The 23830-nt window shown below is 40.7% G+C and overlaps 1 protein-coding gene across 7 annotated transcripts in view; it reads left to right on the top strand.

Moving 5' to 3' along the window:
• Positions 1–1342: 1342 nt before the first annotated feature.
• Positions 1343–23830, top strand: part of mast4 (microtubule associated serine/threonine kinase family member 4) — a 59900-nt gene continuing 37412 nt past the window's right edge. For 2 of the 7 annotated variants that reach the window (XM_061748025.1, XM_061748024.1), the window contains exons 1-4: positions 1343–1804; positions 10950–11088; positions 14097–14230; positions 23259–23290. In XM_061748025.1, coding sequence (XP_061604009.1) covers positions 1679–1804; positions 10950–11088; positions 14097–14230; positions 23259–23290 — 431 coding nt within the window. In that variant the 5' untranslated portion in view covers positions 1343–1678. Of the gene's footprint in view, positions 1805–10949; positions 11089–14096; positions 14231–19940; positions 20099–23258; positions 23291–23830 lie in introns of those variants that run through there. The other 5 variants (XM_061748027.1, XM_061748026.1, XM_061748033.1 and 2 more) reach the window with 3 other exon arrangements.

Here is a 23830-nt window from a genome sequence, read left to right as displayed (position 1 = left end):
AAAACCCAAAAAGTCTGTAGGTAAATATCGATTTGACGGCCACATTTCACACGTGATATCCCAGTAGTCTACAAACCGCCGTCCGGTGACTTTAGACTCAATTTGAGACGCTAACGTGTGTTAGTGAAATAGCATGAGGGAGCCTTTTCCCTTTTCCAGCTAACGTTTCTGACCTTTGCCGACAGAGGCCGCTGTTGTTGCTGCAGAAGCCTTCAATTGTCTGTGTGTAAATACATGGATGACAATGGGGATCTGTTGATTGATGATCAATTCGGGTGCAAACACAATTTTAATCCACAAAATTCTGACTTCATCAAATTACGAAATGCACTTCCTCAACAATTTGTATCCATGACTATGAGACCTGTAGTGCAATATCAACAACAAAAAATCCCCAAATGCCACCACCTTCAATTCAGGCGTTATCGATTCAAGACAGAAAAATGTAGTAATCATTTCATAAGGAAATAGCTCACAAAAATACTTCCTGAAAAACAAAAACGGGATTCAGAGCAAATTTATAATAATGCTCTTTAACTATTCAACATTGAATATTTTTTTTAATTTAATTTTATGGTCTTGGTCGTATCTCTGTCTCGGCTTTTCTCGGTCTCAACTCCTAAAAGTCTTGGTCTCGCTGAGTTCTGGTCTTGGGCAAGTCTTGGTCTCGGATACTGTGGTCTTCAGGAGAACACTAATCAAAAATATATTTTTAAAAAATGTCTGTGTTTTTGTCTGTTGATACTTGACATTCCTTTTTATTTTTGACACATCATTCACATTGACAATACATTAACATATATCTTTGTCAGTATAACATGATGATATGATATATACAAACAATCCACGTTGTCGTTATTAGCGTTTGTCAATACTTGCCGGGACGTAAATGTTCTTTTATGGGGGGATACATATAGCTTTACAAAAGCAGCAAGCCCCCCCTCCCCACACAAAAAAAAAATTTGCGGAATTAATATCTTATTTTTTTCGCTGAACCTTTTTTTTGTATTAAAAAAAAAAAGTAACAAAAAATTGCCATGGGCTTGTAGCCATGTCACACTACACGCGTGTACACAGTGACGTCATATAAAGGCAACGAGCCCAAAATCTTCAGTAAACACTGAAACATAATTTCTTAGTAGACTCTTCACGATGTAGTTAAACTTTCCACTTTTTAAATAAAAAATAAATAAATAAATACAAAAAATATATATACTGTATGCTGTTGTTCAGAGCATAACAGGCAAAACTGGGGAGTACTGTGGTAACTTCCGTGTTAAAACCTGCCGCGACGCGATTGGTCGGTTCTCGTTCCGTGTGGGCGTGGTTTAGGTTTTGCTCTTTTGGGCGCCGCTCGGGAGCTAGTTCAGGCTAAGGTAGTGAAAGTTCTAGTGGCGCAGGCGGCGGCGGCGGCCGAGAGGAGAGAAGCACTTGTAGCCGAAAAAGGAACGCTTCCTCCGGCCGTTGACGGTCGTCGCCACCCAGTGCCGGGAAACCACATCTCATTCATTTACTTCAGACTCGTTTATTTTTATTTTTTTCACTCGCCGCGTCGAGCATGAAGTCAGTCCGCAGGTGCAGGCTAATTAGCGGATAACGCTGAACTTTATTTGGACGTCCTCCATGGGGGTTCTCCTTCTCCTCCTCGCCTGAGACAACCACGCAGGGGAGTGGAGAAATGACCGCCGAGGTGGACCCGAAAGGCGGCCACCTCGACTCAGATTTCGCGAGCGTTTCTAAAGTGGAAGAAGAGGACCGAAATACAGAGAGTACCGACGATGACGAATGTGAAGAAGACGAGAAGGTAAAAACAAAACAAATGGAAAACACACTTATTTGACTCTTTTCAACATCCTTCCACGTTTTCCATTCTAGAACCACATTTGGGGGCCCAAGCCAAACAAACTCAGTCATTGGGTCCTCCACATCTGTGTACTGCACTGACAATTTTTTTTATTTTCGCCTCAACAGTCTTACACGTGGGCAGCAGCAAGCAGGTTCAGCCTGGAGCTTGTTTTGTAACTAAAAATAAGAAGACACAAAAGATAACTAGGTCAATTATGGGAGCAAACCTTTTTAACTGTTTATTTTTTTAACCTTTTTCCTCTTTCCTCTTCTTTGTCGTCCTTTGGCCATTTTTGCCTCCTTTGTGTACCCCCCCTCCCTTGTGCCATCAGGCAATATTTATGCATGACACTCTTAAAATGATCACACCAAAATTTACGACTAGCCCGTTGTCAGTTATGCTATGGTTGAAATCTTTGGTAGTTTTGATTTAAAATGAAGTATTTGTTTTCCTCGCATCTTCTTTTCGCTCCACTGGGATAACGTCGCTTCATTTTCCTCACCTCACGCCAACAAGATTGTTTTGTGAGTGTCTTCCTGAATCAAGTCTGGACATGTGCAGAAAGAAGTTGGAATAGTCCATTGCATGAGAAAGGAAGGGGGATCAGTCAAAACATTCATGATGGATTTACATTCGGATGTGTTTTTAGGTGGAGGAATTAAGACTAAAAATAATTGCTTTTAATCAAGGAAAACCGTATTAATCAGTTGATGAGAGGTTTTGGTGACATCCAATGGCATCTTAACTTAGAAATTAAAATTTAATTTGTGTTGTAAGCTAAAATTTGAGTTTCAGATATGCTGCCGGACTAATGCCCTCGTATGTGGGCAAGGGGAGCCACAGTCGCTGTTGCATTTTCACTCATTTATTGATAAGGACAAACAGTCCAACACACAAATACAAAATGAAAACACTTGCAAGGAGCTGCTGTAGGCCACAACTCACGACCAGACGCTCACACGTGGACTAACCGGGTAAACCTGACTCCAGCTTGTGATGTCACTCATGGCCCACATCCAGGACCAACATACGAATGCTGTCGTACTTTTAAAAACAACCACAGTGGTGCCTTGCGATACAAGCTTAATTTGTTGCGTGACCGCGCTTGCTAGCCAAAATTCAATTCTCATTGACTCAACGCAACTTTATTTGGAAAGTTGGCTGAAGGTATATGAGGCATGTTTATCAGCACACTGAATACGAAGGAGAAAAACTGGTCTTCAAATATAAAAATAAATTTCACAGAGCCACACTGACGTTAGGTAGGGACTTCCCAGGCTTGTGCCAAGTTGTCAAAGTGCTTGGTGGCGCTTTTGATCTGCATATCATCGCCATTTCCCACAGCAAGTGTGTACTCCCCTGTTTTTCCCACAGGACCAATTTAAAAATCCCAAAAATTTACAGCATAGTAGTCGGCCATAAAAACACACCACAAAGGTCCATTATTTGAAATGTAAATCGTATCCTTTCACAGTCATTACTTTAAGCTGATTTGTGAGTGTAATAATGCATGATACGTTCCACACTCACCAGCAATAGGTGAAAATCCGTGAGATTGGGAGAGCGTTTCAAAAAAACCTTAAGTTTTACCCCTCCTCCCAAACGCTTGAACACATTTAAACTTATCAAAACACACTTAAACAGCAGTACACATTTTAATACACTCACTTACATTTGTTAGATACTTTTTAAAGTACAGTAATCCTTAGTTTCTGTTCTCGCTCACACGTTTTTCCAAATGAGGCAAAGCTTGCTTGGTTCAAGCTGTTTGTCACTTTCAATTGAAAGTTACTGCAAAACGGACTCATAAAAATTCATTGATTAAACAACATTGTATACTGTGTTTAAAATCCCAAACTTTAACCGAACCATCTACTAGCGTAATGCTACCATAATGCAAAACGCAATAGACAGGCTAACAGAAATTAGCATAGATGTTACAGTAATTGTAAACCTTCAAACACCTGCTACTTGAACACAGCAATACATACAAACAGAGCATACAACGATATGCAAAGGCATATATAGCTTCTTAACAACAATGACCTTTACTAGTTGGGGACCTTCTCTGCCTTTTAATTATGTAAAATCTCTTCCAGTAGAGTTCAGAACTGCCTGACATGTTGTAGCACCAGATGGTACTACACTGAATGCGCACAAATCTAAATTTGGGCTCACCCGTATGCTGTAAAAACCCCATTAAAAAATAAATAAATAAATAAAGCTTAAAAATCTGACATAGCGGGGGCGTGAGCGATGTACTCTGGTTTCGCGGAGGTTCAATGTAAAGAAGTATTTTTGGATCAAAAAGGAGGCCCAACTGCACAAGAGGCTCAAATTAAAAAGCTTTAAAAGTTGCCATGACAGCTTCCCAGCCGGTGTTGCACAACAAACAGATTAAACCTGAGGCGTCTGGAGGTTGTCAAAATGTTTCCCGACGTGCCGCGACGCCACCGATCTTCTTCCCATACGCAGGGAAATCTTAGAAAAGTAACAGCTCCAATCATGGATCACATTAGTAATAGTAGTCATAGTAGTAGAAAATACTCCCACCGGATTATTTTTAGCGGGAATGTTATCCCCCCCCGATATCCATGTGTGTGTGTTTAGATATTTATTTCGGAAACGGACGCGTGGGAAAATGGGGAGGTTTTGGATGCTTGTGACCAGCTCAGACATGCGCCGGGCTGCTTGCAAGGGAGGAGAATTTCAGCAGCGGTTCTTCCATTTATTTAAAAAAAAAAAAAAAAAAAAAAGAGGGAGAGAAATCATTACATTGTTGGTCATGGCCTCAGGGTGTAGGTGTGCTAGCAACTAACACGCAATAACAGTAACCACACTTGAGACTTGAGTTGTGTATTCACTTATGAGCAGCTTGCTGATGAAATGCCTTAATGCGGACTCTTTCGATGTCACTGAGTTTTGAACAAGAGGAATTTCAAACAGAATTGATAATTTATTTCCGCTCCGCTGACCCCCAAGCCATTTTTTGACATGTTGAATAAGAAATAATGTGCTTGACTATTTTTCTTTTATTTTTTGTAAACCAGAAAAATTGACAACTCAATAATAATTAAATCTGCAAAGCGTAATTTTCTAGATTGTCTCTTTATCGTCACTCATCTTTCTTCTAAGTTAAGCATCCTTGGATCCCTTAAAAGGCACAATATTAATCTAAGCTAGTACTAGTAGTAATATTAGTAGAATATTTTTAATACTACATTCAGTTTACAAACATTTTGGATATACAAACCCTTTCGTGCTAAAATGTGTTTGCTCTGTTTCTGTGTATTGTTTGAGCTCCTGCTATATCACAGATTTTTAATTTAATGTTATTTTTTATTATTATTATTATTATTTAAAAAAAAAGGAGCAGGCAATTTCAAATTTAGTTGCACGCTTTGAGCGTAGTACCATGTTCTGCTACGGTGTTGTGGTCCACTGGAAGAGATCCAGCGTAATTAACAGCAAGAAGAAGAAGAGGCAGAAAGGGTCCCCAACTCTGCTCCAGTAATAGTCGTAATTACCAAAAACAGTATATAGCAGTGAGTATTGTTGTACGCTTGGCGTGTATGTGTTGCTGCTCACTGTGCGTTAAGGTAGCAGTTGTCTGAAGATTTTTAATTGGCGCCTCTATGGCGTTTTGCATTATATGTTAACATGCTACCTTTAATTTTGGTTAAATATACAGCGTTTCATTATTTTGTTTTATGAGTCAGTTTTACTTTAACTGGGAGTGACAAACAACCCCACCCCGCTCTGTGTCTGTGTCATGTATACTGAACAACGACCCGGTGAAAGGTGAGAAAAAAATTCTGGCTATATCAGGCAGTGCAAAAGGTTCTCGCCAATCAATCAGGCGTGCCCCTCCACAAGACTTTGGAGCGGGGTCACGTGGAGGCGGTCTCAAATGAGGAACATCTTCTGAGAACTCTGATGACGTCGCCTCTGTGCTCCACAGGGCTGGGTTGCATTTTCTTCCCACACTTGCCTAGAGACTCATACAGTATATATATATTACTATGTACATGGACTGTTAACGCCACATTTTCTATACCTTACCTTTCTATATATATATATATATATATATATATATATATATATATATATATATATATACACACACACATATATATATACACACATACATATATACACACACACACACACCCCCCATTTGCTTGGAAAATGTTTTTTTCTCCCAGGGCAGTCTTGGTACTGCGACGGACATCGTTATGTGTCTGTTGTACTGTTGGTCATCTGGCATATGCCACATACGATAAGAACATTGAGCACACACTTAGCATTTAAAAAAAAAAAAAAAAAAAAATCCCTTTTGTTTTTTTGTGGCGTGTCTCAGGTTTTAGGATTGGGTTAAGCTGATAGCTTTACCGAAGCCGACATTGTTGACTTTGCCCAGCGGCGGGGTAGACGTATCAAAAACCTGCCCCCTCGTCTCTTAGGTGTGACCATCTTGCTTAGCTGAACAAGCATCCCGGGGCTGTTGGTGTGATCCGAAGACGACGGGCGGCTCGCGTGTGTGAAAACAAACTTGAGCGGGGTCTCGTGCGTTTCTATCCACAAGCACATGTTGACTTTACTTTTTGGGAAGTAAACTGGCTGTAAATGATTGCACTGCCCCCGTATGACCCGTTATCGCTGGGCCTGCGAGGGACTGATAAAAGGGTGACTTGTAAAGACCCACACATCTTAAGTGTAATGAATACACATTGAACCCGGGTTTATTGCGGGCGGGGATACGTTCCAGACCCACCCGTAAACGGTGCAAATCTGCGATACTCTGTGGAGTACGTATACATAACACATAGTTTTACCCCTCCCACATGCTTTAAATAAATCTCAACTTATTAAACACCCTTTTTATAGTATTCCTTCTCTTGCTGTCAAGAAATGGGAGACTATTGTACATCATTATTTGCAGGTAACAAAAAGTTCTCTCTCAGTTCCCTAAATAAGAGGCAATGCGGGCTTGCTTCAAGCTGTTTATTTGTCACGCCGAGTTGAAATTTACTGCAAAACTGAAGAGAATCAAAGGTATATTCTAAACACCAGAATGCTCAACCTAAGCCATATACAGTCCCCTCCGAGATGTGCAACACGACCGAGGTGACACTCCCTTTGTCACAAAATTTTAAACAGAAAGATGGTATCAAATGGTTTATTCCAGCAAGTTGCATCATTGCTCGCCGCTGGTGCATCACTACAATATTTGCTCACACTGGACAATGTTTAACTTTCTATCGCCATCAGTCGGGCGGCCAGTCGGGGCGGTCGGACGGGCGGCCAGTGTTTGTGTACTCTTTAGCAGCTAAGAGGATTAAAGCAATCTGATTAACTCTCGTTTTACCCGAGAGCGTGTGCCGCCCCCGGCGTTCCATCTTTTTGATTTTTGACACCTCTCTCTCTTTGAATGACAAGTGACAGGGCGGATTTTGACTCAAAACGTCAGCAAACATGTCGCTCGGTCGGAATTTACCCTGCGGCCAATCGCCGGAGGGAAGCAAGGTAGGCGGAGTTAGGCAGTAGCTGACGTCTAGTCTTCAATTTGAGTTCCTGGGAATGTTGACACTGTGTAAATTATTATGCTCAGTTTTCAAATGTCTTGACGCTTTCACTTTGCTTGATAATTCTCAGATTCTTAGATGTTCCAAAATGAAGGCCACAATTATGCTTCAAGAAGTCACTTGTTTCTCATATCTGCTCTTCAAACATCTATAATAGTGCTCCAAAATTTCTTTTGTAGCATTCTAGAGTAGGGTTCTTAAATTTGAGTTGCGTGACTTTAAAAGCTTTCCTTAAACCCGCAGCTGGTGTGATCGTGTCTTTGCTAAAATGTAGAAACACTTCCCCGTGCTTCTTTACACTGGCTGCTCTCGCAGTGTGAAGTCACTGTTGAAAAGCGCCTCCTGTATTTTCCAGCTTTAAATCATGCCAACACAGGAAACGCAATCCCCCCACGACCGTTGGCGGAGTTTGAGAACCCGGAGTAGCGTCCATTTGACGGGGCGTAAAGTGTCAGTGTCCGCTCGGGGTCATCGCTTTTGAGCTCGTTGGGTTTCTGCTGTTAGATTTAGATTTTCTTTCCGCTGACAAAAACACTGAAGTAGAAGAGGGGGGGGGGGAAAAAAAAAAGTCCCAAGACAGATGTCAGCTGAATAGGTCTGGCGGAACATTGGTTTACTTTATCACTGTGGGCCCAGAGAGAGAATGATGATGTTTATGTCAGAGTATGTATTTCGACACCGTCAAGTACAAGTACCTCGTTTATGGCGGGGATATGCTCCAGAACCACTTGTGATAGGTGGAAATCTGTGACCTTGAAACCATATAAACTTATTAAAACACACTTAAACGTAATAAAGCACACTTTTGAAAGTATTCCTTGGCACCTGGTCTCACTCTCGCTCACACAGTTCTCAAAATCGTTAGCCTCGTAGCACAACTAGTAATTTTGCCCAAACCAAATTAACATGCTAACTTTTCTAACCTGAAGGACCTTACTCAACCTCATGTTGATGTTAATCAACCTGTTCAGGCAGCCAACTCTTTCTTTGCAATTAATCTGTAATTGATATGCTAATTTGGGTAGCCTGAGGAAGATTACTTCATATTGTTTACTCAAGCAACCCATGTAGGCAGCAAACGCAGTTTTGGTACACGTCAATTACGGATGAATTGCTTACTTGGTTAGCTTGCGGAATCACTCCACTCACCACTATGTTTACGTGATTGACATATCGGTGCGTTTTGTTTTGCATTTGGATTCTACCTACAACCCATTTAGGCAGCAAAGTAGTTGAGCCTGCAGTCAAGTTTTGCCGCCAGACACAGACAGATAAAAACCTTGTTTTTCAGATTTCACATTATTGCCAATGTTTTTTGCTGATTGAAAATTGATTATCAATACTAGCCGCAATGTGATTTGCACACCGGGATGCTGTCGGCTGTTTCAGAAGGCCCCACAGTGTGCGGGAAACTTGAAAGGATGCGAGTCGGACAATGGCAGGGGAGCAACGTGAGAGGTTAGTTGTGATCGGCGCGCATTCTTCTCGCTTCCCGTTTGAGCGCCTGTGTATACCCGCTGTCTTCGAGCAACCGTTGAAAGCAATGCAGACAATGTGTCGTTGCCCCCTTTTTAAAAGTCTCTTTTCCATATGAACTGTGAAAAGGTTCTATACATGAATACGTCGTTTGAAAGGAGCTTTAATCATCAGAAAGAATATCAATCAAAGTGGACGTCATTTGTTAGTTCCTCTGAGGCAAAATTATCTGTGTCAACTTAAGGGCTTGTTTATTTGTTTTCTTTGTTTACATGGTGGCAGTTTTTTTTTTTTTTTTTTTTTTTTTTTTTTTTTTGCCTAGTTGCAAGTACCTTTCAGACCTACTGCACAAGCGGTGTTTGTCATTTCCACAAGCAGCAGGCTACAACCAGGGTCCAACTACAGGGAAGCCCCCTTTTATTGCGGGGGGATTGAATGTTATTGACCCACCCGCGATAGGTGAAAATCTGCATATTAAAAAAAAATAAAAAATCACTCCCACACGCTATAAACACATGTAAACCTATTAAAGCACTCTTTTTAAAGTGTTCCTTTGCGCTTGTTTCACTATTTCACGTATCATATAACATCACTTTGGGCAAACGAAAAGAAGACTCCTGCTCACAGTTCTCCATATAAGAGGCGACGTGTGCTTACTTCAAGGTCTTTGTCACTCCCAGTAGAAGTCCCAGTCAATAAAAAGAAAAAGCAAATGATGACATTATTCCACACTTGAGGTAAGTGGCCCTTTAAACGCACACACACGGGTTACTTGAAGGAAATAAACCGTTTATGCCTTGGATAAGCTATAGCACAGATTGTATGTCCGAAGTGGATCACTGTGTGGATAAATGACAGCTTTTGTCTAGAATAAACGGGCACCATTTTCTTCACTGCTGTGCAGTGGATGCTGTGAATTGTACATGCTAGACAGAAGCTTGTTCACCTTTTTTAAAAAAAGAAGAAAAACATGCACAGGTAAATTTGTGAATGGTGAAAAAACGAATGGGCGGCAGAGCTCGGGCCGTGGCGATCTGCTGGTGTTTGCTGTGGAAATAAAGTCTTGTTGGCAGTGTCCACAGCAGGGTTCCGAGCAAGCCAGACAGGAAGGAAGGTTAGGTTAGGTTTGATGCTGCTTTCAGGAACCCTGGAGGGAAGGTCAAAAGTCACCTGGCACGTGCCGTGTGCAAGTGTTGCTTTCGGTGTGTCTTCGGCTTAAGGTTGTGGCGTCAACCAGGAGAACATTAGTGTGCTTTTCATTGGAAACCTCCGATAGCTTATCAGCAGTCAGAACCTGCTGGAACTTTGACCCCCTTGGCGCCATTACACTTTTTTTTTTTTTTTTTTTAAACTGTGTCAGGAAGACAAAACATATTTACCCATTGATTGTAGAGCTAGCAAACTTGGCATATTTGCATTTTATTAAAACCCATCTACCGAGCTTGGTCTTCATTTTGGTCTCTTTTTCATGGAACTTGCATTCGCAATTGTCATCAATCGCCAGGGGTATAGTAGCTGCTGCTATTCCTTGCGTGTACAGTACCTGTTTGCGTGTCTGCTTGAAAATCCTTTTCATGGCAGACAACACCTGTGTCCGTGCCAAGAACTATTTTTGTCCCAAACTGTACAAAATGTCGCTATACAGTATGGAACTATTATTATTTTTTTTGACTCTTTTTCGTCGTTCAAACGAGCGTTGTCTGTGAGGACTCTACAAGTTGACACATTCGTGACATTTCCATGATTAGCGGCCCATATGGACGCGACCGTTCGTTTGAAAATGTTGCTGTAAAAGTGTAATAAATCAATATACAGGAGCTTTCCCAGCTAAACTAATTAATTACTACCAATCAAGCCATAAATATTCATTTGGCGGGTGTTCCTTTGTTCTGTGCACCTCCAATGCAGCCTGTTTATGTAGCTAATGTTCTATACACCTCTAATAGAGCATTTTTGTCATATTTAATGCATCAATTTAATATTGATATCATATATGCACCTCTACTATAGTATATATTCTTTTGTCTTGTTTTTCCATGAAGCTGGACCACATCCTCTACCCTCCCTCCCATGCGTCGCTCAGGAAGTCCAGCCACCCTGAGCTGAATCTGCGCCTCAAGCGACACCTCAGCGACGACGGCAAGCACATGAGAAGACGCAGCTTGGGCGGGGGTCTCACAGGTGAACATGGATTTACAGCAGTTGCATTGTTAGCATTACTTTGTATTACCACACACACACACACACACACACAGCCGCCACCAAGCTTCATCACGCCTTTGTTCAAGTGTTGCTCATGACAATTTTCTCAATGTCGAGATGTGAGGGGAAAATACTGCTTACTAAGTAGGAAGGACCGCGGGTTTCCTTCCTCGTACGTTTTAGGCCTGACCGCTTATTTCTGACAGTTTCAGCCAAAGAAAAACAACAAAATTAAGTGATTTAGGCAAAATTTTCCTCGTGCCGAGTTGAGGCTCCTGATTTTGTTTCAATTTTGAAACCATTCCACCACCATTCCATTGAAAGTGAAGTCCAAAGTCATAAAACCTTTGATTGTACAGAATTTTACGTAACATTTTAACACTCAAGTGTCAAACAATTGTAAAAAGATTGACCACTGTCATATTTATTGCTTTTTATACCTCTAATGTACCATATTTATACAAATTCCAATGAAGTTGGGATGTTGCGTAAAATGTAAATAAAAACAGAATACAATGATTTGCAAATGCTTTTCAAGATATTTTCAATTGATTATACTGCAATGATATTTCTTGTTCAAACTAATCATCGTTATTTTTTTTATACAAATATTCACTCGTTTTGAATTTGATGCCTCTAACATGTTCCCAAAAAGCTGGGACAGGGGCAACAAAAGATTGGGAAAGTTGAGAAATGCTTAAAAAAAACAAAAACACCTGTTTGGAACATTCCACAGGTGAACAGGTTAATTGGAAACAAGTGAGTGTTATGAATGGGTATAAAAGGAGCATCCCCGAAAGGCACAGTTGTTCAGAACTCCAAAGACTTCTCCAACAACGTCCGGAACCTGAGGCTCGCCACAGATGAAGCGATGGTATCCTTTGACGTCACCTCACTTGACATTCATCTCCACCACTGCGGCCATTGATGTAGTCAGTGAACAGCTACAACAAGACTGCGGCCCTACATGACAGAACCAACCTCCCTCCAGGACAGGTATACAATCTACGTCTTCTCTTGCCTTAGCACCACATGCCTCCAATACAACGAATGTTTCTACAAGCAAAAACACGGCTGTGCCATGGGCTCGCCATTTTCCCCTATTGTGGAAGAAGTGGAAAGAAAAGCACTGGACTCCTTTTTAAAGGAATTTAGCCCAGCCACCGGTTCAGGTTATGTCGATGGCATATGTCAAGATCAAAGTAGAAGAAGTTTACTGAACACATCAACTCTGTGGATGGAAACATCGGTTTCATCAACGATGACACGTTGCCGTTTGGGGACTGTGCGGTGGGGGTGGGAAAGGACAGAAGCCTCCATACTGCGGTCTACAGAAAACCTAGTAGACCAGTAGCTTCTTTTTGATGCTGATCTCCCACTGTAACACAAGCTAAGAGTTCTCAGAACCCTCGAGGACAGAGCAGAGAGAATCCCCATCACTGACAACAGAAGGAGCAGACTCCCATCAGGAATGCTCTTGCTAAATGTGGGTAATCCAAAGCGGGCCTTTGTCAAAACCACCAAGGGAAGAGCAACCACTACACCTGAACCTAAAGACAGACACAGGAGGCAAAATGCGGTCATCCCCTAGTCAGGATTTTCTCCAAACATAACATCCCAATGTATTTTAATCCCACCAATACTCTCAGACAAAAGATGGTTCACCACAAGGACAAAATCCAGAGAAGCAAACTCAGCAATGTTGTTTACGCAATGCAGTGCAACGACCTCCACATCGGAGAGACAAAACAACCGCTTCACAGACGCACGGCGCAGCATCGGCAGCCGCCTTCTTCGGGTCCAGAATTGGCGGGTTCATCTGCATCTCGAAGAGCGGGTGTTCCGTAGAAGACGACGACGTCCAAATTCTGGATAGGGAGGACCGCCGGTTTGAAAGAGGTCTAAGAGAAGCCATCTGTCTCAAACTAGAAAAGCAGTCTCTTAACAGAGGAGGAGGTATGAGACCTCACCGACGGTCTGCGTATAACAACGTTCTGATGTCTCTCCCTCCAATGGCCGCCTCATTCAACGGGAAGAGTGGCCCTTACGAGCTATTTTGCAACAAGACGTACTGTGAACGATGCAAACCGATGGCATAATTGAAAGAGTACTCGATTCAAAAAATAGTTGCAGCCCTCGTCTGTCATATTTACATATTTTATGTATCCACCAGTCATGTAACCTATTCACATTTATGGTCTATACACCTCTAATGTAGTCTTGTTGGATCATATTTCATGTTCTATACACCTAATGCACACTATTTACATATGTAATGTTCTAAACCTAATGTACCTTGTTTATGTCACATTTAATGTATGTACTACATTGACATTATATCGAATCCTCTACACACCTCAAATTTAATGTCGATATGGCTTAATGTTCATTTTAAAATTGAATATATGCACCTGTAATGCACATTTGGGTTGAGATGTGTTCGGTTAATCCTTTCGCTGTAGTAGATGCAGCAGTGTCCTCATGTGGCCAGCCTTATGCGTGCACAGTTGAGCACATTTTTATTTAATTTTTTTCTCCTCACCTGTTACTGTATTTGTTAATTGGTGACATGGAAACTTGTTGCGTTGTTGCTGTCCTCGTGTGGGAGTACGGCAGCACTGGTTATGCAATGTAGGGATTGTCCCTGATCTCTTAATAGGATTTTTTTTTTCTCCCCCTAATTGGACCGCTTGCTTGCATCGCTCCTCCAGATCAGGGGTTCTCAAACTGTTTGGTTTCAGGGACCCCTTACGGAGAGAATTATTTTCCGAGGACCACCTCACAATCCACTTGGCAATGAAACTTAACTGTCATTAAAAATTTATTGAGTTTAAAGGTTTTTCAAAACAATTTCACATGTTTTTTTTCTTTGTAAATGTTTTGAGAATAAACTTGATGGGGTTTTTTTTGGATAAAAAGCAGCCGTACAAGAATACTTTTTAAGAAATAAATGATCTTTACAAGAACAATTCCTCTTGCCGTGACAGGAAAGTACCTTCTGCTCCCGACCCACGCCCAGCAAACATGGCAGCCGCAGTCGTTTTCCGACACCACCTCCAACCTGGTCCGGATGCGCGCGCGCAACCTCGGCAAGTCGGACCCGTCCCTGACCTCCAGCTTGGTGAGTCGCACGCCACACGGGTTTGTTTTACCGCCTCCACCCCGCTGAGAAGGTTATGTTTTTATTGCTCTTCAAGCGTTGTCCGCAAAACATTGTGGAGGGTCCAAGAAAGAACTCATTAAACTTTGGACCTGATTGAGGGGTAAAGCAGAGATCCCTGGAAAAATTGCCGTCTAAGAGCTATAATTTAGACACACTATGCATTTATTTCACAATTTAAAACTGCTACGAGTAGTGGTTGGCGAGAACCGATACCAGGTCGGGCTTATTTCAAGGTCTCAGGTACGTACGAAGGTTGCCGATACCAGCAACCGACACTTACGGGAAAAAAATAAAAAAAAAATCTTTGCAACAAGTATTATATAATAATACTTTTTTTATGGAGGTTATTTGGGAGTGTCAATTATTCACACATTTTCGCTATTCTTAGTCGCGCTCGGTCTCTCCCCCACGGATACCTGGGGTCCACTGTACACTGCAGCTAAATCCCTGCTGTAGCATGGTTTTTGGTTCACGTCCCCGTTGTAGCGTGGATTTTTTAATGGTCGTTATTTTATCTTATTTTTTATTTTTTTTACAGTATACGGACAAGTCTGAATTTAGAGTTGCACCACTGAGCTCAACTGGAAGAGATGGACCGTAATAAAGAAATATTCCCTAGCCGTAATTAATAATCATTGTTCCCGTAGAGCAGAGAGAATTTATGCTTCGAAGTATTGTCGTATGCTCTGTTTGTATGTGCTGCTGCTCTGTGTTGAATATTGATGAAACAAGTATTACAAGTAGTGGCTTTCTATTGTAGTTGTATAGTCAGAGCTGAGCCAAATGCCAGGGTTCCATTTGTGTTGGGGAAACACAAATGCGGCGTTGAGGCGCACGGAGGTGACCTTCAACGCGCCTCCGTTCGATGCGGCGATCTGGTTCCCTCCCCGGCAGATTGGATCAAAAGCGGCGGCTAATCCTATGAGTCAGTGGCAGACGAAAGGTTAATGCAACCGCATTTGTTGTTTGTTTTCATTGGACACGCCAAGGGTCAGCCGGACAGCTTATGACATCACCCTCAACTCATTTCCTCAATGACATCATCTATTTGGCCATGAGACAAATTCCATGTATGTTTTTGACATACTTGGCAAATAAAGAGGATTCTTATAACCATAAAACCGAAAATTACTACGACATAGAGTGTGATTATTAAGGAATCGAGTAGAAGTGCCGATATTGTACGTCTCTACTCACACTCTGACTCGAAAGAATGCTCCGATACCAACATATTGATACCGCTTTACCAGCCTGACATGTAACGTCTGGACAGGTGGAGTAGGGGCAATGTCATTTTGCATATTTCCCACTCTTACTGTCGTTGCGTTAGAGACCTCTGCCACATCTCTTCCAGGAGACGTCAGGGCTGCCCGGAACGTTGCGGCACAACGTGGTACTACACAGAAGGTGCGCAACTCGAAATTCCGACTTGCCTGTAGAATGTAAAAGCGATTGCTTAAAAATCCGTGATACAATGGGTGCGCGAATGATGAACTGCGATATAAAGCGGGTTCACTGTATCTAATTTAATTTTTATACGCCATTTTCCCTATGCTTGCATGACAGGAATATTAAAATATGACTGGCGTACAGTTAATAACGGTGTTATTTCAGGCACAGTTTGACAGATTTAATTCACTTTTTCCTCTTGACTGTGGTTTTTTGATTCGATTTGCCTCAATTTTGCTTATTCACTGAGAAATGAAGGAATATGTGAATTTGACAAATATTACAATTTTAAAGAGAGAAAAACAGTAGAAAGACGCTTTTCTCTTTACAAAGTGATGTTAAAAACTGGAGCCCTAATCTCCTTCTGTGCACTGGGGGGCGCTGTTGTGCAGCCACTTTTTGAAAGAGCTAACCTCTTCACAGACAAAACTTTTTTTTTTTTTTTTTTTCCCCCCCCCCTCCTCATCAATTCACCGTATTTCTGATTTGCAATGAAGCAAAAATGTGGATATATTGATTGTGTTGTTCAGTTTTGTCTGTAGCTCATCGTGGATGTTATTTATTGATTGACATTAAACATCTTTGCATAACATCGAGCAAGTTTCCTGAGTATTTTAGTAAATATTTGATTTGAGAAAAAGAAAACATGAAAGACCAGTGAAATACATATTTATGTGTTTGTTTGAGTCATTGCTCAGCCACGTCTGCCTCAATATGAGCCAGGAAAAGCCCTGGTACGGTCAGTTTAAAAGGTTAATGAATATACTGTGCGACTGCACAACATCAGTGTTATCAGTCAAGGACATCTCCAAACAGCATTATGGGGGGGGGGGGGGGGGTAAGGCACAACAACATGTTGGGGGGAGGATTATGACAGTCTTATCTCCATAACGCACCACAAGTGGAGTATTGATTTTCTGCCGGCGTGCAGGGCGCGGCACCCTCGGGGCGCAACAATGCCACAGCGACAAGGTGTGCTGGCGGCATGAAGGCGAGGAAGATAAGACGACAATGACGTCCATTGTTACTTTCTTTATTTAAGCGTCCTTCTTCAGTCCCTGCTAATACAGCGAACCCCCGTTTAGCGCAGGGGTATACGTTCCCGTCCCAGCTGCGATTGGTAAAAATCCACGCTATAGAGAGACCACAGTTAAACTCACTGAAACATAATCCATAGCGCCGGATCTCGCGCTTTCGCTTCAAAGAAACGGCAAGACGATTGCATAACACGACTTTGAGGAAACGAAAAGACGAATCTCGCACAGTTCTCCAAATTAGAGGCACAGCGTGCTTGTTTCAAGCAGTTTATTGCCACTCCCAGTTGAAGTGTACTGTAAGACTAAAAGAGAATTACACGCAGTGTTTAAACAAACCACACAATGCTACCACACAATGCAAAACTGCAGACAGAAATGAAAATAACACTGTGGCGTTAGAACCCTTTACGGATATTTGAGATATATTTGATATACCCACAGGACCATGTTTTTTAAATTTGTTTATTATTTATTTATTTTTTAAAATTATTATTCTGTGCGAAAAATGAATTACTGCAGGTTTAATGAGTTACTTTTTGTCCTGGCCACGACGCTCTTGTAAAGAAGATTATTATTTTTTTAATCTAAATGACATTCCTGGTTTAAAAAAAAAAAAAAGTTGACTGTCCTTTTTGTGTACACAACGTATGTGCATATTACACTGCACCTTGCTTGTCAAGGATGAAATCGTCATGCACAACCACTTTCATTCTTTGTTATATTTTTAATGAAATTATAACTGTTTTTCTAATGTACAATACTATAGATTGCTATTGTCCTTGTTAAAAAAGTGTTTTTTTGTTGGTGTTTTATGGCTGGAACAGATTACACATTCCGTTCATTTCAATTAGGAAAGACGATTTGAGTGTTTGAGTTACAAGTGTCGTCACGCAAAGAATTAAACTCGTAAGTCAAGGCACCGCTGTATATTTAAACACAACTGTTCAACCAAACTATTTAATTTAACTTAACGCTAACATGTAAAGTACAATGCCAGTAGTCAGGCTAACATAAGTTCTGGTAATTATAAACTTTCAAACAACTTCAAATAGGTTAACGTTTTTCAGTGAGCCTTTTTCATCGAACTTGAGTTTCTCTGAATGGGCAAAAAGAATTGACTTGAGTGGCTGCGCACGTGCGAAGGATAATTGGCGGATTCTCTCACTGACAATGAAAAATTGGCCTCTTTTGCGTTTTCGCCTTCCATTCCGGAGCCCTACGTGAATTTGTCCTAATCGGCCGTCCTGAGATTGCAGCGGGAACTTAACGGGATTCTTCCTTTTCTTAAACGTTCCGCATGAAAAATCCTCAATATTGGAATTGTGCTCCTTGCAGGTTTTGGCGGCTGATTAACAAAGGAAGTTAATTAAGTGGACACTTCGAAAGCATCTGTGTCTGCTACTCAGGCCTGTTTGGGCCAAGATTGAATACATTTAAGTAATTAATGCAGTTGTCACATTAATTAATTAGTCATTTGAAAGGAAATATAGAATTTAATAATTATCTAGAACCTATTTAAAAATCTTTAGTTACCATGACCATATTTAGTATCATTTTAATGTATTTGCCATTTTTATTCATTGACTTTCATTTCATTACGGATTTGAATCCAATTAATTACAATTAATGTAAATAATATAAACTTTTTTAAATGTAATCACATTTAAATAATCGATTAAATTCAATTTTTAATTCAATTGACTTGTGCCAACATATAGATTAAATGAAATATGAATTGATTAAATTATAAAATTAGTTGTCCATTGAATTAATTTGTGAACTGTATTTTAATTGATTTTTTTAATCTGTATTTTATTGTTTTTGCCAGAATATAAATTCAATGACATGAATGTATTAAAATGTAAATGAATTTAATTTTTCATTAATTACATTGAGAACTATGTGATTTCATTATGGATTTTTAAATGAGATTTCAAATCATTTATCATTTTTATTTGATTGTTTTGTGCCAAAATATGTATAGATAAATGAAATACGAATGAATTAATTAAATTGTAAAATTAAAATTGTCCATTAATGAATTTGTGAAATGTAATCCTGTTTCATTTTGGATTTGTATTTATTAAACTGATTTAAATAATTAACTTAATCATTATTTTTTAGCTTTTGTGCCAAAATCAATAAGTCTAATTTTTTTTCTCCCTGTAAAAAAATAATTTGTATTTATTTAAATAAGAATTAATATACAGCCAATTAAACTAAGCATTAAAGTAGGAATTAAAATGTAAAATTAAGTATAAAGTTTGTAAGTGCTGATCCCTTTTAACGATCATTTATGTTATAATCAATATTTATTTCACGATGAATAAGCATACTATTTTCATTATGTATTTTTGTTTTATTTTAAAATGGGTTACGAATTGGGTAATTCTTTTAAAGGTTATACATATTTCACATTTAATGAATGGCAAATTTTCATAATGTTCACATTTTAATTTAATCAAATCCAATTTAAATGATTGATGAATGAATTTATTTATTCCAATGATTAATTTTAGTATTATTTAATTTTGCCTCCAACTCCATATTTCTACTTAACAAGCTATTTGTAATCCGAACCAGCACGCGTGCGCACACTGCCCCCTCGGCTGTCCTCTGGGATTTTGCCTGCTGATGAGGAGAACGTGAGAGGACCACTTAATATTCGCGCTGTGGTTGCGCTCTGAGTGAATGGCAGTTAAAAGGAACGAAGTGGGGGGGGGGGGGGGAAACACACACAGTAACAGAATACAAAATCGTGGTGGCAGCCTCGCAGGCCACATCCAGAGGTGTGAAAAATGGCAAATTGACAATCCGCCCGCCTCTGCTGATCCCCGCGTAATAATGCGTCCGTGCAGACTCGTCAGGTTTGAAGCAAGCTCTCCCCTCAGGCGCCTCGAGCGGCATTTGGAACACCAGTAAACTCTCGCCCACGACATTCCCGGAGTGTCTTCTCCTGCCTTGTGGAGCGCGACAATGCCCGGAAGGACATCCTCTCATTTTCATGGCTTGAGAGAATTGTCCCAAAGCACCGCCCCCCCCCCCCCCCCCCCCCCACTCGCCCCCCGTTCCCCTCTTCCTCCCTTTCCATCCCCTCGTCCTCTTACCCGCCGTCATTGTCCCTCCCTTTTCCTCTACCACCAGGGGGGAAGTCGCAGAGGTGACGAGTCAGATGAGGCATAGGGGACAAGTGAGCGGCGTCTGAGATCAGATGGTAGCGAGGTAGGGCGGGCGGAGGTAGCTCCGGGCTTGCCGAGCTGGCCAGTGCCGCATGTATGCGGAGGCGAGCCGCGCCGCCGCCATGGACGAGTCCAGCATTCTGAGGCGGCGGGGGCTACAGGTAGGCGAGCTTTGATTTTGGTTGTTGCTGACCACATTCAGTCCCCGGTGACGGAAGTTAGTGGTCACTTTTGTTGCATTTTCATCCTGCCATGTGTGCCCGGAACTCTGCAGGAGGAAGCGGAATGCATTGTTGTATTGACACTATGATAATGAATTTTATCATGATTATGAGCAAAATGATCTGTCGGTAGGGATGTACCGATACAACTATTTTTTTTATTTTGTATTTTTTTCTCCCCCCCCTTCTCAGACCGAATACAGAGTTGTTCCTCGAGATACAAGTGACCAACGTACGAGTTTAAGATGCGAGCTGTCATTAAAGTTTACTGTCAAACTAAACATAAAACAGAGAATTACACGTTTGTACTTAAAATGAACACATAGCTTTAATTCCGCTTAGCTTAATGCTATCAAACAATAACGGAAAAAAATAAGCGTTGCTGTGTTATTACCCTTTATTCAATGGGTATTTGAACATTAACAGTGAGGTAACACATGTTGACAGATATATCAAAGTCGTATCTTCTTTAACCTCTAAAAAATGACTCGTATTACTGAAGATTTTACAGTTGAGTATAATAGTCATTTGTCTGTACTATTATACTGCCAAGTCGCACAAACTGTTGAATTCATACCATTTTATTTAATTATTATTAATTGTTTATGTAAAGTACAATATTATAGAGTGCTTTTTTTGTTATTAAAGACACAATACAAAATGTTTTTTGTTTTCATGAGAGGCTTGAGCAGGTTAATGGCATTTTTCATTCATTTCAATTGAGATGATTTTGAGATACGTGTGTTTTGAATTAGAAGCGTAGTCACGGAAAAAATTAAACTAGTATCTCTTACATTTACTACTTGCCACGTACTGAAAATTGATAATGCCGAAATGTCTTATTGTCTTCCAGTTGTGATGAAAATATTTTTTGTTTTACTTAAATATTAGTGAAAAGAGACACTTTTATTGAGCATAATTTAAGTTTAACTCAAATATTATACTCTCTAATTCATTCCAGCCCCCAACCGCCCCCCGACCCCCTTTTTCCTGTGTTTTTAAAGAAGGAAAATAGCCATTTCTAATATTGTACGCCATAAAAAATAAAGCAAAAACCGTTAAGTAGAGTATTAAACAGTTTGGGCGCCATGATTAATTCATTGCACTGACATCTAGCATACAAGACAGAAAATCGGTCAAGTGGTGGCAATCGAAAATATCTCAACCGCTGTAGCTGGTAACCGCTTAGCTTACGTTAGCTTAGCTATCCTTAGTAGCTCAATGATTCCTAAACACTGTGCCGCGGCACGTTACTGTGCCCTGAGCAATCATCAGGTTCTGGTCCGAAAAATTACTACAAATAATGTACAGTGTACATACTTTGCTAAACTAAACGGGACCGGATTTTACACAGAGTAAGTCAATACGTGAGTACATAGAGACGACATCGTCATTATTACAGTATATATATCTTTTGTGACATGTTTGCTCCTTGGTGTGGCGCTAGACTTTTTTATTTTATTTTTTTTTTATTATTATTTTTTTTTTCCAAATGCTAAATATGTGCCTTGCCTCAATAAAGGTAGGGACAGACTGGCTGCCTCATGTTTCGCCCTTAAATTGCCTCGGAGACGCGCCGTGGCTTTTTTTCGCCGCTGTGACCCGATGAGCTGCGATTGGTGGACACGGCGCGGGTGTAAATCACTTCCCGCTGCTAATTAGCGTCGCGTGCGTCGCTGTCGTGTCTCCCCAAAGGATAACGGGGATGCTTGTCTCACAGCCAGACGTGCAAGTAATTGATAGCAAAGGGACAGCTATGCCTCAAAGCGTCAGTTTCTTTGTTCAAATCAAGGGCAAGGGTTTAACCCGGAAAGATCCTAGGGACGTTGTGCCACTTTGACTGCGTTGAATGAGTATCGGTCGATTTTGACAGAGGATATACAGTGAACCCCCGCAATACCATGGTTTGTCGTTCGGGCCCCTGCTATATTGCGGATTTTGAGGCGTTTATAGTATACAGGCAAATCCAAGTTTAGGGTTGCATGCCTTCAGTCTAGCACACTGTTGTCTTCATCCAAGCAGAGAAAATAAATACCTGACAGCAGAGTCGGGCGCGATACAAATGCATTCCGTTAGTTACCTGTTAAAAAAATGTAGTCAACTAATCCAGCTACCATAATAGAAAAGTAATGCAGCTTGATTACATTCGTTTGGATTACTTCAATACTAAATATGCTATTAACTCATTCATTGCTCTCTGCTCTCAGTTCTCTGTCTCGCCAACTGTTTTAGAGCAGTTTGGTGCTGATGATCTTTCACCACCCACAAAATATTGTGCTGTGACAAGATCAACCAAAAGAGAGTAGATACTTCACCAGAAAATAAGTTTCCTTCTAGCTTTTTCCGTTCTTTAGAAATCAGCAGGAGAACATGGCCTGGTTTCACTAAAGACACTCCTTTCTAGGTGATTTTAATGCGAATATTTTTTGCTTTGGTGACACCTCAAACAATACAAAAAAACTGAAAAAAAAAACTGAGGGCTTTTAATGGCAAACAAAATATTTACAGATATGGAATTATGAAATCTGCAGCGAGTGACGCTGATTCACTGCATGGCTTAAGTTGAACGTCCGTGTCTTGACAAATATATACGTCGATGGCAGTGAACAGTTGGATTCCAGTTGACGAATATAAACATCCACAGCATGTAATGAGTTAAAGTGCATCTTAAGGGTTAATATGTTTAAACAAAGTGTTTATCCTCAGTCAAGTGAGGTAATTATCAGGGCCATTAAACAATTGGTACATTTAGTCCCGTTGATGGCCTGACAATTTGGCGAATTGCCTCGAATGCTTGAACTTTTTTCCTAACAGTATTCCAGATGTATTGTCTGAAGTGGAAACTAATGAACACATTTTTTTTCTTGAACTAAGAAAGCTTTTCAATTTTGTATAAATCAAATGGAGTTGGAGGTGATTATGGTTGTGAGGATTTTGCGTTATCCCTCCAGTAACGATGCCGTGGGGCATTTAATCCCTCAGGGAGTCTGTGAGTTCTTTGTTGGACTTTTTCACGGCAAGCCTGACTTCACTTTAACCTTGCTCGCTACATGGTCTAAATGCTGCTCTTTTAATACTCTTTCTTTTTTTCTGTTCACAGAAGGAGCTCAGTCTTCCCCGGAGAGGCAGCCTGTACGTATGCGCCTGACTGACCGTCAATCTAATTATGCTTGTACCCACTGTGGCGACATCTTTATACACATTATATGAGGTTCGCAGGGGTTTATTTGAGGGTTTACACTTCTTCGGTAATCAAATATGAAAGTAAAAACACAAGGTGTGCAGTAGCTCACAAAAATGAGTCCTCTTCACATCCTCACTCCTCAGATTTGTTTTAAATATTAGTTTTCTTCATGGGACAACACTGAAGAAACGCATGTAGTCAGTGCCCATCTTATATAACAGTGTACACTTACTGTCCCCTAAAAATATTGCAACAAAAGTGAGTACACCCCTATTTGAAAATGGCCTAATTTTGCCCAATTAGCCATTTTGCCTCCCTGATGTCATGTGACTCTTGGTGTTAGTGTTAAAATGTCTCAGGTGTGAATGGGGACCAGGTGTGTTAAATCCGGGTTTATCACCTCAGATGTAATCTGTCATCTTTACATTTCAACATAATCTGCACCATTAGAACCTCCAAGTGGAAATGGTTCGCTGCTCCAACAAGTC

This window comes from Phyllopteryx taeniolatus, chromosome 15 (genome assembly GCF_024500385.1).
Source record: "Phyllopteryx taeniolatus isolate TA_2022b chromosome 15, UOR_Ptae_1.2, whole genome shotgun sequence".
NCBI lineage: Eukaryota > Metazoa > Chordata > Actinopteri > Syngnathiformes > Syngnathidae > Phyllopteryx > Phyllopteryx taeniolatus.
This window is presented reverse-complemented; position numbering and strand designations above follow the sequence as displayed.